This window comes from Lutra lutra, chromosome 17 (assembly GCF_902655055.1).
Source record: "Lutra lutra chromosome 17, mLutLut1.2, whole genome shotgun sequence".
NCBI classification, from domain to species: Eukaryota; Metazoa; Chordata; class Mammalia; order Carnivora; family Mustelidae; genus Lutra; species Lutra lutra.
In genome coordinates, this window is record NC_062294.1 from 17318634 (window position 1) to 17335577 (window position 16944).

Here is a 16944-nt window from a genome sequence, read left to right on the forward strand (position 1 = left end):
CTCACACAGGAGAATTTCTAGTCTGGCGTGTAGATCTAGAAGTGGAATTGCTGGGCCATGATATGTGCTTAGCTTCACTCTAACTGCATATCGCCAAATTACTCCTCAAAATGATTATACCAATTTATCCTCTCACCAGCAGTGTACCCAAGTTCTCATTTCCCCCCTGCCAGACCGACTTCTAAATTTTTGCCACCCTAATGGGTAGGAAATAGCACCTTATTGCCTTCATTGGCAAAATTCTGGTTTCAGGGTCGAGCACCTTTTCATTTATAAGCCAGTCTTCTTTGTCCAACAGATCTCTACTCCGTCACTCACTTAGCGAGATCACCTTAAGTACCTACCATGTGACTGGCATTGTGATAAGCACGGGAACAAAGAAATTATCAAGAGACAGAGACCCTGCTTTCCTGGAAATCACGATCTGGTTTCAGGTGAGAGTGGGGACAAAACCAAATAATCACAAATACAGACCGTGGTAACCTAAAGCACATTAACAGTAAACTATGAGAAATTCAAAGAGGGTGAGCAATTCGGTGAAGGGAGGGCAGCAGAACCTGACGGGACATTTTCATTTCAACAGCTGAGTAAGAAAAACAACCAGGCCCACTGTCAGGCATACATTTTCCTGTCTTCCCAGGTCACAGAGGTAAAGTATTTCTTATTTCCCATTAGAAAATGAGGAGATGTGTATTAGGTTTCTCTAATATATACAACAGAAATCTAATATAAACAACAGAAATAATCAAAAAGGAGTCAACTGGACCACAGTGGGGAGTCCGCTGAACCCCAGGAAGAGTTTCAGAAATTGAGCCAGGTCCAAGGACCTCAGGATTAGCAATGAGAACACCAACGTGTTGGTTGCATCTCCTCCTCCAACGCACCTTTCCTCTCTGGTAAGGAACTGGACTCTAGGCAATTTTAGGCCTTCACCTTTCCAGTCTAGCAACACAGAATTAAAGTGTCCCTGCCAAATCTATTTTGAACATTTTCTGGCAAAGGACTCTGGCTCAGTTAGGTCACATGCTTGCCCCTAGAACTATCATTAAGCCCCAGGGATGTTGACTTATGTTCCTGGGGTCAGTACAGCAGACATGATACAAGAAAAAGAGGGAGAAAAAAGCTGGGCAGAGACAAGAGCCACCATAAGACCTAGAACAAGGAGTTGTAAGGATTAAATGAAATGACGGCTATGAAATATTTCAGATGATTTCTTTCTAGTAGTAAGCATGAATAAGTGGTAGCTATTATTAACTCACCTGACCGTGATGAGTTTAGCAGTTAATCCCTCCTCCTGGATGCACCATACTTTAATCTTAGCCAAGTTCTGAAAACTGAAAGAGACAAACTGACATCCGTTCAACTTAGAAGGCTATTTATTGAAATAATACAATGATGTTACAAGGATCCATTTCATGTTGCTTAGGAAGCTGGGTGTTCCTAAGTGCATGGTGCCTGGTTGCTGGAACTAGAAAATCCTCTGTTCAATCAACCACACATACCACGGACACTCTGGGCTCCTTCTCTGTCAATGCCGATGTGCGGAGATTCAGAGACTGGTTGGATCTAGGCCAAGTTCCACACAAAAACCAGTGGTTTTCTTTGAGTCTTCTGGACCTAAGTCTTTACAAACTTCCAAAGAAGTAGGATAGCACTCAACTGGTTACAATTTGTGTCATTCTTGCAAATAGTCCACTAGGGGGATCCCCAAATACTCAGCAGCAAATTATTCTTGATAAGCATGATAGCCATGGGGTGGGGGTGGGGGGACGGCGGGAGTCTGTATAGAATTACCCATTGTCAAACAATGTATCAGACAACACATGGTCTTGGCACTGTGTGTGTGAGGATGTGTGTGTGTTAAGCATGGAACATCACAAACAAGGTATTTTTGAATGGTTTAAGTCTTGGAAGGGCAGATTCCCATCTTGTTCCACTTGTGATGGACTCATTGGGCTAGACATCACACATTTCAGCCCCCATGCACATTTTTCCTGCAAAGAATTATGAAGAATATTTGGGAGCTACCTCCTGTTGTCCAGGATGAGACAAGGATAATGGATCCTGCTACTTGGCATGCAAAGAAGGCAATAGGAAACGTTTACCATCAACATCACCCATATCATTCCTCTCCAGGATTCATCAGGGTGGGAAAATTTACTTGGGAAAGGCTGTTGTGTCAAAGGGGTCAAGGTCCACAGTTGCTTCCAAACTTATCTCCACTGTTGGCACCTTTAGGATAATTCATGGGAGGCATGAGAGAACATTGGGATTGGGTTGGGCTACTGATGCTGATCTCATGCCTTACTGATGGAAGAGCAGCATAGAACTAAAGAAGTTGAATTTTTCTTTTTTTCTTTTTTTTTTTTTTAAAGATTTTATTTATTTATTTGACAGAGAGAGATCACAAGTAGGCAGAGAGGCAGGCAGAGAGAGAGAGGGGGAAGCAGGCTCCCTGCTGAGCAGAAAGCCTGACATGGGGCTCGATCCCAGGACCCTGGGATCATGACCTAAGCCGAAAGCAGAGGCTTTAACCCACTGAGCCACCCAGGCGCCCCAGAAGTTGAATTTTTCATAATGAACTATTTCCTTGGCACACAAAATGGGTCATCACATTGGTTCTCAAAACTGATTTAAAGACAAGATTTTATGACAATGGGTAATTATATTTATACTTCTCCACAGTAAAATTAACTTGGGGAAATTTTTTCCTCTTTAGTTTTGTGCTGTTTTCCCATTGGTTTAATAATAGGAAGCTTGGGCAGCGCTTTCTCATGGGAGTGTGATTAAAAAAAAAACAACAGTAAGAGGACTTAACAGGTCTATGAAACTGACATATGATAGTTGAGAGTATAAATATTACACTTGGGCAAAGGAAAAAAAGTCACCAGCAGTTGAACTATTCACAGTTTTTGTTAACATTTTGGTATGTAAGCTTCCAACAAGCTGTTCTGAATATGTCTGTGACAAATCTGCCCCTGTATTTTGCTGCCTCTTATGCTTTTATGAATTCCTAGAGTATTTGAGTGCTCATTAGTTTGTGCATCTGATTTATTTTAAAATTTACACTAAAGCCCTCTGAATTCCCAAATACCTTTTCAGTGGCTAGACCACAGGGCCACAGATCCAGGAGACCTGCTTTCTCCACCCAGCTCTGCCATTATAAGCTGTATCACACTGTGCAAACCACTTCACATCTTTGGCTTTTGGTTTCTTCATCTGTACAATGAAGTGGTTGGACCAGCTGATCTCATTCTTTGAATGCTGGATTCCGGGAGGTGGAATTGGTTTCCATGGCGAATTTAATGTAAGAGCTGCAGTTGAATGCAGTTGTCAAGCAATTTTAAAAGTAAGTTTTGGTCATTACTGCAGGAGCTTTATTAAAAAAGATTGTAAACACAGAGTTACAAGTCAAACTGTTCAAAGCTGATGATCTCCTGCATACATATATTCAAAAGCTTTATAAAGTCCCATACATAGGCATATCCTTTCCAATTGGTTATATATGATGTTTGTAGTTGTTTTTACAAAAGTCTATAATCAGATTTGAGAATGTGGTTTCTATTTATTTAAAAAAAAACATTGTCACTAGCACAGAGCTCTCTTCGCGCGCACACACACACACACACACACACAGTGGTTTCTATTTATTAAAAACATTGTCACTAGCACAGAGCTCTCTTCACAGACGTGCACGTGCGCGCGCGCGCGCACACACACACACACACACACACACACAGAGCCATTACATTCTCAAGCTTCCTCTCTAGTAAGAATCCTCAGATACTAAATAAGAACAATATTTTAGCTAAAATTTTCTGCACATTCCTTAATTTCAGGGCTTCTACAGTTTATTTCGTGCATGAATTCTCTGGTGTTTAGTTAGTGCTGAACTTCTACTGAAGTTTTTCCCACATTCCTTACAAGCATAGGGTTTTTCTCCGGTATGAATTCTCTGATGATCGTGAAGATTGGTTTTCTTTCGAAAGGCTCGCCCACATTCATGACATTCATAGGGTTTTTCTCCAGTATGAGTTCTCTCATGCTGAATGAGGGATGAACTTTGACTGAAGGCTTTCCCACAGTCAATACATTCATAGGGTTTCTCTCCAGTGTGGGTTCTCTCATGCTGAGTAAGCGACGAGCGCCGACTAAAGGCTTCTCCACATTCGTTACATTCGTAGGGTTTTTCTCCAGTATGAATTCTGTGATGTTCTATGAAGCTTGTACTCCTTTTGAAAGCTTTTCCACATACATTACACTGATAGGGTTTCTCTCCGGGATGAGAAATAGGTTGTTGACTAAAGTTCTGCTCACATTCATAGGGGTTCTGTCCGGAATGGATCCTCTGATGATCAGTAAAGTCAGTAATGAGACTGAAGTCTTCCCCACAGTCATTACAATGATAGGATTTCATTTCAGTGACGGTGCTTTCATCTTGAGTAAGAGATGAGCTGTGCTTGAAATCTATGCTATAGTTATTGCTTTGGTAAGGTTTGCCTCTCTTATGAATCCTCATATGTTTATAAAGGGATGGACTCTGACCAAAAGCCCTCCCACATATGCTACATTCAAAAGGTTTCTCTCCCGTATGAGTCCTTTCATGCTGGACGAGGGAAGAACATCGACTAAAGGCTTTCCCACATTCCTTACACTGGAAGGGTTTCTCTCCACTGTGTGTGACCTCATGCTGAGTGAGGGACGTGCCATGCCTAAAAGATCTCCCACATAAATTGCATCGATAGGGTTTCTCTCCAGTGTGAATTCTCTGGTGTTGAACAAGGGAGGAGCTGCGCTGGAAGGCTTTCCCACAGAGACTGCACTGGTAAGGCTTCTCTCCCGTGTGAGCATTCTCATGCTGACCAAGGGATGAGCTATGCCTGAAGGCCTTCCCACACACATTACATTCAAAGGGCTTCTCCCCAGTGTGAATTCTCTGATGCTCAGTAAGTTGTGTCTTCCAGAGGAAGGTTTTCCCACAGTCAGTACATTCATGGTGTTTCTTTCCAGGATAAATACCCTGATCTGTACCATTGGGGAAAGCTCCCTCTCCTTTATGAGTTTTCTCATGTTTAGTAAGCGATGATCTATGAATAAAGGCTTTTCTACATTTGTCACATTTATAAGGTTTCTTTTTCGCAAGGATGTTATTCTGATTAATTATATCTGAAGTATGTCCCAAACTGCTTCCGAGTGTATCACATTCATTAGGCCTTGAAGGACCATTCAGTTGTGTAACCAGGACTGTGTTCAATCTAGAGTTTTCACCAAATTTATTTTGCTGGAAGTTTTCTTCTGGCGTGATTATTTTCTTCTGGTTGGATGCATCTGGCCCCAAGTACCTTTTCCAGTTTTCCTGGTGCCTCTCAAACTGGCTACCAACACCCCAAGTGCTTTGGAAGGTGGCATGCGAAAGGCCATCTGTGCTACGGGATCCTGCAGAGACGCTCTCTTGCAGATGTGATGATTTGGCTTCGGGCCTGGTCTTCCAGTCTGAAAAAAAATCCGAAGTGCAAAAGTCCTCTATTCCCTCCTGCTGAAACAAACTGCTACAGCAGGGATGGAGAAATGAAAGAAATATAAACTATACATGATTCTGTTTTGCAATTAGTCCTATAGTTTGGAGAGAAGACCCACAATGAAGGAAAGGAAGAGTACGGAGAAGTGACAGCGCAGACCGCCGAGCCAGAGGGTATGGTAAGTCTAGAATGAGGAAGCCCCTCTAGGAGGACTGGTTAGGAAGTAAGGGAATAAGTGAGCATGAGAATGTTAAGCACAGACACAAATGGAATAAAACCATGGTCTGTCTTGCAAGATCCTGTATGTTTTTCATGCTTCCTGCCCATTTTACAAATCATCCCCAAATCTGTCTTCCTAATATAGCCAATTCACAATTTCTTTAAAGTCTCCTCTGAGGCTCCAAATCTTCAAATCCTATAGAGAAAATCCACAGCAATTGATGTAATGGAAATCATCCTTTGACTTACTTGGAGACCAACTGCTATACTTTTAAAAGCTGAGATAAAGTCATATTTTAGGAGGCAAATTATCATTGCTTTTATAATTAGGGCTAAGGTTTTAGCCTATTGGAGTTCTGGTTCTACACTAATCATCTCTCTTGAGCAAAAAGGATTTTACTTAGTCTAATAAATTGATCTCTAAACCCCTGTTTCAGGGTGCCCGGTGGCTCAGTTATTAAGCATCTGCCTTTGACTCAGGTCATGATCCCAGGGTCCTGGGATCAAGTCCCACATCGGGCTCCTTGCTCAGTGGGGAGTCTGCTTTTTCCTCTACCTCTGCCCCTCCCCCTGCTTATGCTCGCTGGTGCTGTCAAATAAATAAACAAAATCTCAAAACAAAACAAAACAAAACCCCTGTTTAACCTCAAAATATTAATACCAGACAATTAGTTTCTAGGTTTCTTATTTTTTTTTTTAAGATTTTATTTATTTGACAGAGAGAGACACAGCGAGAGAGGGAACACAATTAGAGGTAGTGGGAGAGGGAGAAGCAGACTTCCTATCGATCAGGGAGCCTGATGTGGGGCTTGATCCCAGGACCCTGGGATCATGATCTGAGCCGAAGGCAGCCGCCTAACGACTGAGCCACCCAGGAGCCTCTAAAAACGGTAATTTTTAAAAAACTAAGGAGAAGGAGGGCTCTGAGGTGATGGACATGTTCTATATTGAAATGAATTTGGATTAGGTGGGTAAGTGCATTTGTCAAAATCAACTGGATGGTACTTAGAAGAGCTGTATATCTTACTGTATGCATGTCTTTCTTGAAAAAAAAAAACCATAAATATTGAACTCTGGTTAATGATACACAGGAATATAGGAGTGAAATGTACTTGTGTTGGCAACTTAGTTGGAAATGCATCAAAAAGTATGACAGATTTTTAAAAAAGATTGATAGAAGGGATAGATGAATATGTGATAAAGGAAATGTAATATTTTAACAACTATAGCATCTTGGTGGTAGATATATGGTGTTCACTGTATAATTTTTTCAACTTCCTATACATTTGAAAATATTCATAAAATGTCAGGAGGGAAAAAAACAACAATCAAGGGACCCTAAGCCTCAAAATTCCTTACCCTGGAACAAGACTCAATTCTAATTTTCCAAATGACAGAAAATGCTTTGTATTTCTTCTAGAATACTTCTCAGAGGGATATTCAAGAAATGTTGACATGAATGAATGAGAAAGTTCTCTCCCCAATCACATGAAAAAACAATCAAGTAATTCCTGACTGCTTTCTATGTGCTCTGTAATACCGAATACATAGATATACAATAGACTCTTTCTCCAAGAGCCTGAAGTCTTAGAAATAAGAATCAATCTTTTGATAAAAATGGAAAACCATCAGATGGTATATTTTTAAAATCTGAGCTTGGGCAGTAAAGATGATATAAATGGTATTTGTGATCAGGGAAGGAAGAAATAAATACATAAATACATAGTAAGTTCATGGATCGAATAGACACCTTGAACTTAAGGAATAGACAGCTTTGGATAGGTAGAGAGTATCACCTGACTAGGGAAACTGCACACTACTTACAGAAAACATTAGAAAGTTCAACCCAAGTGGAGCTTGTTTTAGTGGGAACAGAAAGAGAATACTGGAAGATATGATAGGGGACCTGTAAGTCGAGGGGGAATTTTTATTTCCTATAACGGGGTATAGGGAGTAACAGCAAGGTTTTGTCAGAGGTTAAGTGGTTTATGAAGATAGAGCATTAAAATCCAATATGGTCCACCAAGTGATGAGTAGATAAACAAAAGGTGGTTTGTCCATACAATGGAATATTACTCAGCAATACAAAATATGAAGGTACTAATACATGCTACAACATGAATGAACCCTGAAAATATTATGCTAAGTGAAAGAAGCCAGTCACAAAAGGCTACATATTATATGACTCCATTTACATAAAATATCCAGAAATGGTAATCCATTGATAGATAAAGATTAATGGGTGCAGGAGTTGGGGGGAATGGAGAGTGATGCTAATGGGTATGGGGTTTCTTTTTGGGTGTTGAAATGTTCTGCAGTTAGATAATGGTGATGGTTGCACAACTCAGTAAAGATCTTAAACACCACAAAACTGTACACTTTAAAAAGGTGAATTTTATGGCATTTAAATCATATCTCAAAAAAGCTATGATTTTAAAAATCCAATATTGCTTATAAAAGAAAAGACTGATCAATTTCAACTGGGAATTGTAGTAATCTCCAAGTGGGGCCTAGTTTGAGAGGAAACTAAACTGAACTGCAAGAAAAGTCTAAACTGAGTGGGCTGTTTGTACTGAGGGATTAGAGATTCAGTGGTTTCTAATGGGCAAAGGGAGAAACGAGTAATGGGCAAGGTAGCAAAATGTGCTGGCTGGGGATGAAAGATGATTAATTTAGATTTTAGGTATTTAATTGCATGGGACTTCCACAAGGAATGGTCTTATGGGAAGGGAAAAAAATGACCAGGGTACAAGTAAGGATTATTTCTAGGTCCAAAGTATAGAATAAAGCTCTGTAACTACCACCCTTGTTTGGTGCTAATACAGAAAGAAAAGGGGAGGAGGAGCATCTCCCTCTCGCTTAGGGAGAATACGAAGCAAAGTCAAAGACCTAAAGCTACAAAGTACTTAGTAAGCCCAGAGACCAGGAAAGGATGATGCTGCAGGAACCATGGAGGCAATGAAGCAAACTGGCATGAAAACAGGATGGAAGGAAGATGGCACTCCTCCCCAGAGAGGTGTTGTCAGAGTGTGGTGAGGAGAAGTCTGAAGGCAAGTTATGAAAAGATGGAGAATCAAAGCCATGGGTACTGCCTATAAGTCTGGGGCCACCGACTGTAAAAGCAGAAAGACAAAACAAGAGGACATGAGAGTTCAATTAATGTCTCAATGAATAAGAAAATGGATTGCTAATCATGATGGGAGACAGAGGACACCAGAGGCGAAAATCCAGCAATCGGGTCACAGTATAGGGAGAAATGGTATTCTGTGTAGGACAAAGGGGTACATTTTCCTCTGAGACCTGCCAGCAGCAGGAACACCCTATTGGAGAAGGGAGACAGAGGTGTCATCCGGGAGATGGCTCCATCTCCTCTGCAGGTCTAGGAGTTCCCAAGGCGCCAACATGAAGGTGCCCCCTCCTCTGCGCCGCCCCAGCTGTGCCACTGTGTGCGCGGATTCCAGCATGCCTCACTCCCCTCATTTACCTGGACAGAAAGGTCTTTGGATTTCTCCCTCTGATATCCATGGCTCTTCTCCTTGTTCCAATTTGAAGATCACCTCTGGCTTGGAAACTTGATACCCTGCTCATGGGTAAATACACAAGATTTGGTTGTTTGTGCAAGTGGACAAAGACCCCTCCTACAAGTCAGTACTAGTCCTTGATCTTCAGGAACTCTGAAGGGAAAAAAAAGGTGCAACTTGAGGAGTCATGCAATCAAATGACCTACTTCCGGTTCTGCAAAAGAAAGAACTTTACCTAAAGAGCAGGCTCAGGGAACTATAGAGCTGAGTCCAAAAGAGAAGAAGAAGCTCTAATTGTGAGGCAACCCTGCTCACGGCCACCTGATCTACGAGCCCCACAATCTTAGCACCTGAGAAAGAAAAAACCTGCCAGTAGGCAAGATACTGACTCAGTCCTTACCAAGAGAAACCAGGTGGCTATAGTTCTCCAGCATCACATCCCTGTACAAGCGCCTCTGAGCAGGGTCCACGTGGTGCCATTCTTCCTGGGTGAAGTCCACAGCCACATCTTTGAATGTCACTGATTCCTGTAGGATCACATTCCTGTTCAACTAGGGATCCACACCACAAATGTTCCCATGGCAACATTGGGAACATACTTCAGGGCTATCAGAAACAGTGATCACACATTTGATATCCTGAGGGGGCAATGTTGGATTAAATACACTAGCTGCTCACATAATTTTGTAAAGAATCCAGTATGGCAGGCAGGAATGTCATGAGGGGCAACATGTTCTGCAATCCCATATCCTTACTTAGCTATCATGTTTTCTTGGAAAGCTAAGCCTTGTCACACAATCATCAATTCCTCACTGCCCATGCACTTCCTTTGTTACCAAATCCAAATATAATGGGGGGGGGAACAATGGCCCCCCTTCACCCCTTTCACCAATTTCACTGTGCTCCCTAGAAATAAGCACTGTGAACAGTTTGGTACATCCATTCAAGAGTCCCTACTCCGTGTTTCATTCACACATACAGAGAGTCTTTTTTTGTGAAATACCTTACATATGGCTCTACAACTTGCTTTTTGCATTTAACTATGTATCTTAGAGATCCTCCCATAGGGGTACAAATAATTTCACCTTATCCCTTTGAACTGCCTCATAGTACTCCACAGACAACAGTACCATAACATAATCATTGCCTAAAACCAAGAGCACCCCATTGTCCTACGGAGGAGATCCAGACATGCCCACCACTTACTGGACTCTGGCCAGGCTGCCCTTGCTGATCCCTGAATACATCCAGCTTGTTCCTACCCTGGGGCTTTTATACTTGTCACGCCCTCTTCCCTAGGATCTCCACATGGTGGAAAACTAGTTTCTAGTTACTCAGTTCTCATCTTGAGCACACCCCTCAGGAAAGTTGGCTTAGCACGTCCCTCCAATTTACTTCCCATCGCACTACCATGTTAATATTCCTCCAAACACAGGATTCTGCCCGAATCCCTGCCACTTGAACTCAGGAACCAAACACATTCAGGTAAAAAGGACACCTGTACTTTCAACAATAATCTGAGATTAACTTGTTAACCTCTCTGCCCCCCCATTCCCAGCCACCATGAGCTCCACAAGAAGAGGGACTTTATCTATCTTAATCATTTATATGTCAGCACAGAGTGGATGTTTAAGAAATACTTGGTGAGGGGGCTGCGCTGAGCCTAGCTGGTTCAGTCGGTTTAGTGTCTGCCTTCAGCTCATGTCATGATCCTGGGGTCGTGGGATCCAGCCTGATGTCAGGCTCCCTGATCAGCGGGGAGTCTGCTTCTCCCTCTCTAACCCACTCATGCTCTATCACTCTCTCTCTCTTAAATAATAAAATCTTAAAAAAAAAAAATAGTTGGTGAGTGAATAAACCAGTCCCTGTTAGTGGACAATTAGTAAGTATTTTGCTCCTACAAACATTACTATAATAACTCCTTTTTGTAGATATAGCTAGTTAGAATTGGAATTGCTAGGTCAAGGTCTTTTCCCGATTCTTACCCCCTGCAATCACTTCTTCCTCACTACCCACTGAACCTAGGCTGGCTAAGATCCCCATGCCTCTCCATCAGTTCCAATACTTAAGGACTGAGTTTTGTCTTGTCTTACTAGGCCTTGTTAAGGCTATGAGATACCTGTAACAGGCCCTACCTGAAATATTTCCTTTGGTCCTGGTTGGATTTCGATCTCAAAATGTATACAGTAGGGGCGCCTGGGTGGCTCAGTGGATTAAGCCGCTGCCTTCGGCTCAGGTCATGATCTCAGGGTCCTGGGATCGAGTCCCGCATCAGGCTCTCTGCTCAGCAGGGTGCCTGCTTCCCTCTCTCTCTCTCTGCCTGCCTCTCCATCTACTTGTGATCTCTCTCTGTCAAATAAATAAATAAAATCTTAAAAAAAAATGTATACAGTAAAATATGGTAAAGATAATTAGTGTGAAAAGGCACTGAGAGCAGAGCTGGGTTAACTGGAGCAGTAAGGGAAGGTTACATGGAAGTTTCAGCCTTATTTTGTGTCCCTCTCTCTGTGGGCTCCGCTATAGCTCATGTGGAGCCACTTCAATTTCCTGCGGGTGTCATTCTCTCCCCACCTTCCCAGTTTCTTTCCTGTGCTAATTCCATTTCATACTTCAGGTCTTGGTTAACAGATCCTCAGTGAAGTCTTCGGATCCCCCACTGGAGGGTCAATCCCTGTATTGTGTGTTTTGGGTTTGTTTGTTTTTTGTTGTTGTTGTTTTGTTTGTTTGGTATTATGTGTTTTAAGCCATTTTGTACACCTATGACTATTCGAATAAACCTAATAATCTATTTAATACTTGTTTTCCTAGTTAGATGCTGAGCATTTTATGAGGGCAGAGACTGTACCTTTTTTTCTTTAACTTGAAAACACAGTGTCCAGTAAGTATCTGATTCACACTGAACTCTGGTTTCCTGACAGAGATGTGAATTCTAGAGAGACAGGAGAGGGCCCTCCTCCTGTTGAGAGAGGATCATGACCACATCATGACCACATCCACACCCAACACTGGCTCCTCCATACCGTATTCTTGCTCAGCACTGTGGCTGTGTCCCTGCAGGAACAAGGAAGTGCTGGAATGTGGGAGATTTTTCTGACAGAAATCAGGGATCTGGACTGTGCCAGGGAAGATGGCAGGAGACATTCACTAGGTGCCTGGCTTTACCAGATGCACTGTGGCAGAAAGAAATACAAACTGAAAAACACTGCAGTCCTTGAGTAGGTTCCAGTCTATTTTAAGATGTTTTATTCATTACAGCACAGTATGAGACAATTCATAGTAAAGCGAGGTGCCACAGGCCTGCAGAGGACAGAAAATGAGGGAAGAGAGAGATTAAGGCTGGCTATGCGCTAGGCCTGAAGATGTAAGTACCATTTGAATCGGAGAAGAAAGTGGGAATCCAATCTGGATTTTCAATCTAAGCTTGAAAAGAGAGGCTGGGCTTGGGATGGGCATGGCCAGCAGGGTAAAAGGGGTTGGATCAAGGTAGGCATTTTAAATCAGGTTGTAAGAAATAACACTTTCTCCCCATTGCCTACTCTGTCCTGTAAACATACAGCCCCTCTGGGTGTCAGCTAACCTGGATTCCTTTGCCTAACTGGTCCCTCCTATCAATTTATTATTATTATTTAAAAATGTTTATTTATTTAAATAATCTCTACACCCAATGTAGGGCTTGAACTCACAACTCTGAGATCAAGAGTCACATGTTCCTCCAACAGAGCCAGCCAGGCACCTCTATTATTTTTAATTAATTATCTCTACATCTAATGTGGGGCTCGAACTCATAACCCCGAGATCGAGTCCTATTCTCTTCTCAGTGAGCCAGCAGAGGTGCCCCCAGTTTCCCCATATTTAATACATGGGCTCCTGATTTTCTTCTGCCTCCCCAAACAGACTGCACTCATGGCAGGGAATGCTAACCAGTAAACAAATGTCTAGTTCAACAAATGTCATTTCTTGCCTCAACAGGGCAACTACTGGCTTCTGTTCTACTCTTAATCCCACAACTCTCTTTCCTACCCACTATGGGAGTCAGTTTTCTAAAATGCAAACCTTTGATCATGTTACAAACCAGGCCACCATCACCTCTTACCCAGACTACTGCTACAACCTCCTAACTTCTCTCCTTTTCCACTTATGCCCTGCTCCGAGGTCTGTCTTCCATACATCAAACAGATTGATCGTGTTAAAATCTGTCAGATCAATTCACTCCTTTGCTTAAAAATTGCCAACAGGATCTCAGTTCACTCCAAGTAAAAGCCAAAGTCTTCACAGTGGCCTACACATCCCCCTGCCACTCTGTCCCCTACTATCTCCCTGACTTCATCTTGAACCTCATCCCTGACCCACTGCTCTTCCTCCTTCAGATTCCTGGAACACACCAAGCATGTTTCTGCTCTGGAGCCTTTGTTTGACCATTCCCTTGATCTGGAAGCTTCTTCCTGAAGATTTGCACGTGGCTCCCTACTCATTTGCTCCAGCTCTTTGTTCAAATATCACCTCATCAGAGCAAACCTCTCTGACCACCCTGCATAAAACAGCATTGCACCCTGCATTGTCACTCTGGTTTCCTCTCCTTTTCATAGTCCTTCCCACCTGACAAATATTTTCATTTGCTTATAGTATGTATTGCAGAGCACAATGTAAACTCCGGGAGAGCCTGACTATCACCTATTTTCTTCATGTCTGACTCTTCAGTGCCTAGAACAGACCTTGTGCATAGTAGGTGTTCCAGAAATATTTAATAAATGCTTTTCTTTTTTTTTTTTTTTTTAAGATTTTCTATTTATCTATTTTTGCATGTGTGCACGACAGAGAAAGCATGTGTGCGAAAGCAAGCATGAGAAGCAGAGGGAGATGCAAACCTTACTCTAAGCAGGGAGCCCGATTCAGGACTCGATCCCAGGACCGTGGGATCATGACCTGATCTGAATACAGATGCTTAACCGACTGAGCTACCCAAGCACTCAAAAAATGTTTCTCTTTAGATTAAAAATTAGATTCCTTCATGTGACCTTCAGAGTCCTTCATAACCTGGTCCACACCTTACTTCCACAGCCTCACCTCTGGCTTTTCCTAACCGTGGACACCATAATTCAGCCTGCAGAAGAGTTACAAATTGAAACTAAACACACTCTTTTGCCTCTGTAAAAATGCTTGGCCTACCCTCTTCTGCCTAGGTAACATTAATTCTCTCAGCAAGACTCTGTAAAGTTTTCTCCTCTGGGGTTCCTCTCCTACCCCCATGTCTGGGCCAAGTGCCTCACACCTTCCACAACCCTCCTCCCAGGGCACCCTCCAGCACGCTCATAAGACACTACGTTATATTGTCTGTTACCTATTATTCATTGTGCTTCCAAAGGGTCAAGACCTTGTCTCAGGCACCTTTCAATCTCCAGAGGTCAGAATCAGTTTGGTACATAAAAGACAATCAAGAGCTTGTAATATTAAACAGGTAAAATGTACTGAGACCTCGGGTGTGAGCGAGCCACTCTGAGAGCTCAACTCAACAGCATTCACCCTCCTTCCAGATATAAATGGACCTCATTATCAGCCCCTTTTAAAAATTAAGAAGGTTATCACAAAGTATCAAGTATTTTGCCTTTGTCATGTTAACATAAAAGGTCCAAAGAACTAGAAACAGCATATACAACGTTGAGAAGACTCGATTTCCTGGGCCCATAAAAAGTGGCCCACTGATAACGTGCAGTCCCTTGGGTGAATCACGGACCTCCTGGTCCAATCTTCTCATCTGTAACATCTCTAGCTGGGTTCCCAGAACTGGAAACCTAAGAGTTAAGAGCAGAAGGGTGAAAGGACACTTCGAGCTCTGCAGAACAACACTTGCAGATATAGAGATACCACCTCCCACTCCAACATGTGCCAACTGCGGAGCAGACATCTGCTCAAATTCTAACTCAGGAAACTTTGTAACTTAGAAACTTCCCAAAGCTGAAAACCAGAGAACGGTAGCTAGTAAGTAAAAACAATCACATTTATACAAACCACTCCAAGACCAAAGTTAGTTTCCCCAATTAGAACGCATTACACTTGCTAAGACACAGTGTGGGGTTTTCACTCAAGTACTCCGTGCTTTCTGATACCAGACCAGTAACAGCCTGGCAAACTGGGCTAAGGGCATATCTAACTGTTGAGCATTGAGCATGGACAGAAACCACTATTACTCCTTTACATGCACACACACACACACACACACACACACACACACACACACACACATGCCCCACTTAGGCTAAGGGCATGATCGTCCAGAGCATCTCACCTGGAAACCTGTCTCATTTTTCCTTTATGCCCTGGAATCACCAAGAGCCTCAAAAAACATCTCCTACATATAGACCCTCCCTTTCATGTCTCAAATCCTGCTCAAAAACCTCCCCTGCCAATGATACCATTAAGCCAGGCAGTAACTTTCTAGATGCATGCTGATGTGGTAGCCACCAGAAACATGTCACAACTGAGCACCTGTGATGTGGCTAATTCAAACCTGGCTGTGTGGCAAGTATGTTACACACTGGGTTTCAAAATAGCACCAAAGTAAAGAAATAAATAAACTATCTTGTTAGTAACTTTAAAATACTGATTCATTTAGAAATATTTCAGTTATATTGGGTTAAATAATATGTATTACCAAAATTAATTTCACCCATCTCTTTCTACATTGTACTACTAGAAAATTTAAAATTATGTATGTAGTTTCCATTGTTTTGGACCATCCTAGATGTCCACCTCACCCTGTGGATATACTTAGCACCCGCCTCAGTGCAAGGAACCCAGGAAATGACTTAAAGGCTGGCCGAACAGACTCTCCACAGAGAAGTGTAGAGAAGAGGCCACAACGAAGAGAGTAGGAAGGGTGAAGCCTGGTGAGGAGCCAAACTGATCTGTGGGACTGTTTGCAGGAGGGCGGAACAATGTGGGCACAGAGAAAGAAAAGAAGCAGATCCCCACCCCAGGCACCCCAGGCACATGGGACTGCACTGGCAAGATGAATCCCTATAACATTCAGCTTTGAAAATCAGAGGGGCCTAACTTTGAACATTCTTATAATAAGTGGGGCTTAAGACATGGGAATTTAATAAAGTTTTTTTTTATGATTTTATTTATTTCAGAGAAAGAGCACGTGAGTAGAGCAAAAGACAGCACGAGCTGGGGGAGGGGCGGGGGAGATGGAGAAACAGACTCCCTGCTGAGCAGGGAGCCAGCGGCTCAGCTCAATCTCAGGACCCTGAGACCATCACCTAATCAGGAGGCAGACACCCAACTGACTGAGCCACCTGGTACCCCATGCAACTTAAAAAAAAAAAAAATCACTGGGTTCAGCTCTCCAAGAGCCAGACAGGGTGATAGGAAACTGAGTCCCGGCCTTTAAAGAAACAGCACAAGGTGCCTGGGTGGTTCAGTGGGTTAAGCCTCTGCCTTCAACTCACGTCATGATCTCAGGGTCCTGGGATCGAGTCCCGCATCGCATCGGGCTCTCTGCTTGGCAGGGAGTCTGCTTCCTCCTCTCTCCCCCTGCCTGCCTCTCTGCCTACTTGTGATCTCTGTCAAATAAATAGATAAAATCTTAAAAAAAAAGAGCACAACAAACAGCCCCAGAAAAATAATACCACAGAAGGTGCGATTTAAAAAATGCCTGGGGTATAGCAGTAAGAGATTTATTTACT

General features: G+C 42.6%; 1 protein-coding gene across 7 annotated transcripts in view; it reads right to left on the bottom strand.

The window, feature by feature from the left end:
* Positions 1–3231: 3231 nt before the first annotated feature.
* ZFP90 (ZFP90 zinc finger protein) overlaps positions 3232–16944 on the bottom strand; it is a 96372-nt gene continuing 82659 nt past the window's right edge. For 6 of the 7 annotated variants that reach the window (XM_047711444.1, XM_047711441.1, XM_047711442.1 and 3 more), the window contains 3 exons: positions 9660–9786; positions 9223–9318; positions 3232–5493 (listed from right to left, as the gene is read on the bottom strand). In XM_047711444.1, the coding sequence (XP_047567400.1) occupies positions 3845–5493; positions 9223–9318; positions 9660–9693 (1779 nt within the window). In that variant the 5' untranslated portion in view covers positions 9694–9786 and the 3' untranslated portion in view covers positions 3232–3844. Of the gene's footprint in view, positions 5494–9222; positions 9319–9659; positions 9787–12104; positions 12311–16944 lie in introns of all 7 variants that reach the window. The other variant, XM_047711445.1, reaches the window with a different exon arrangement.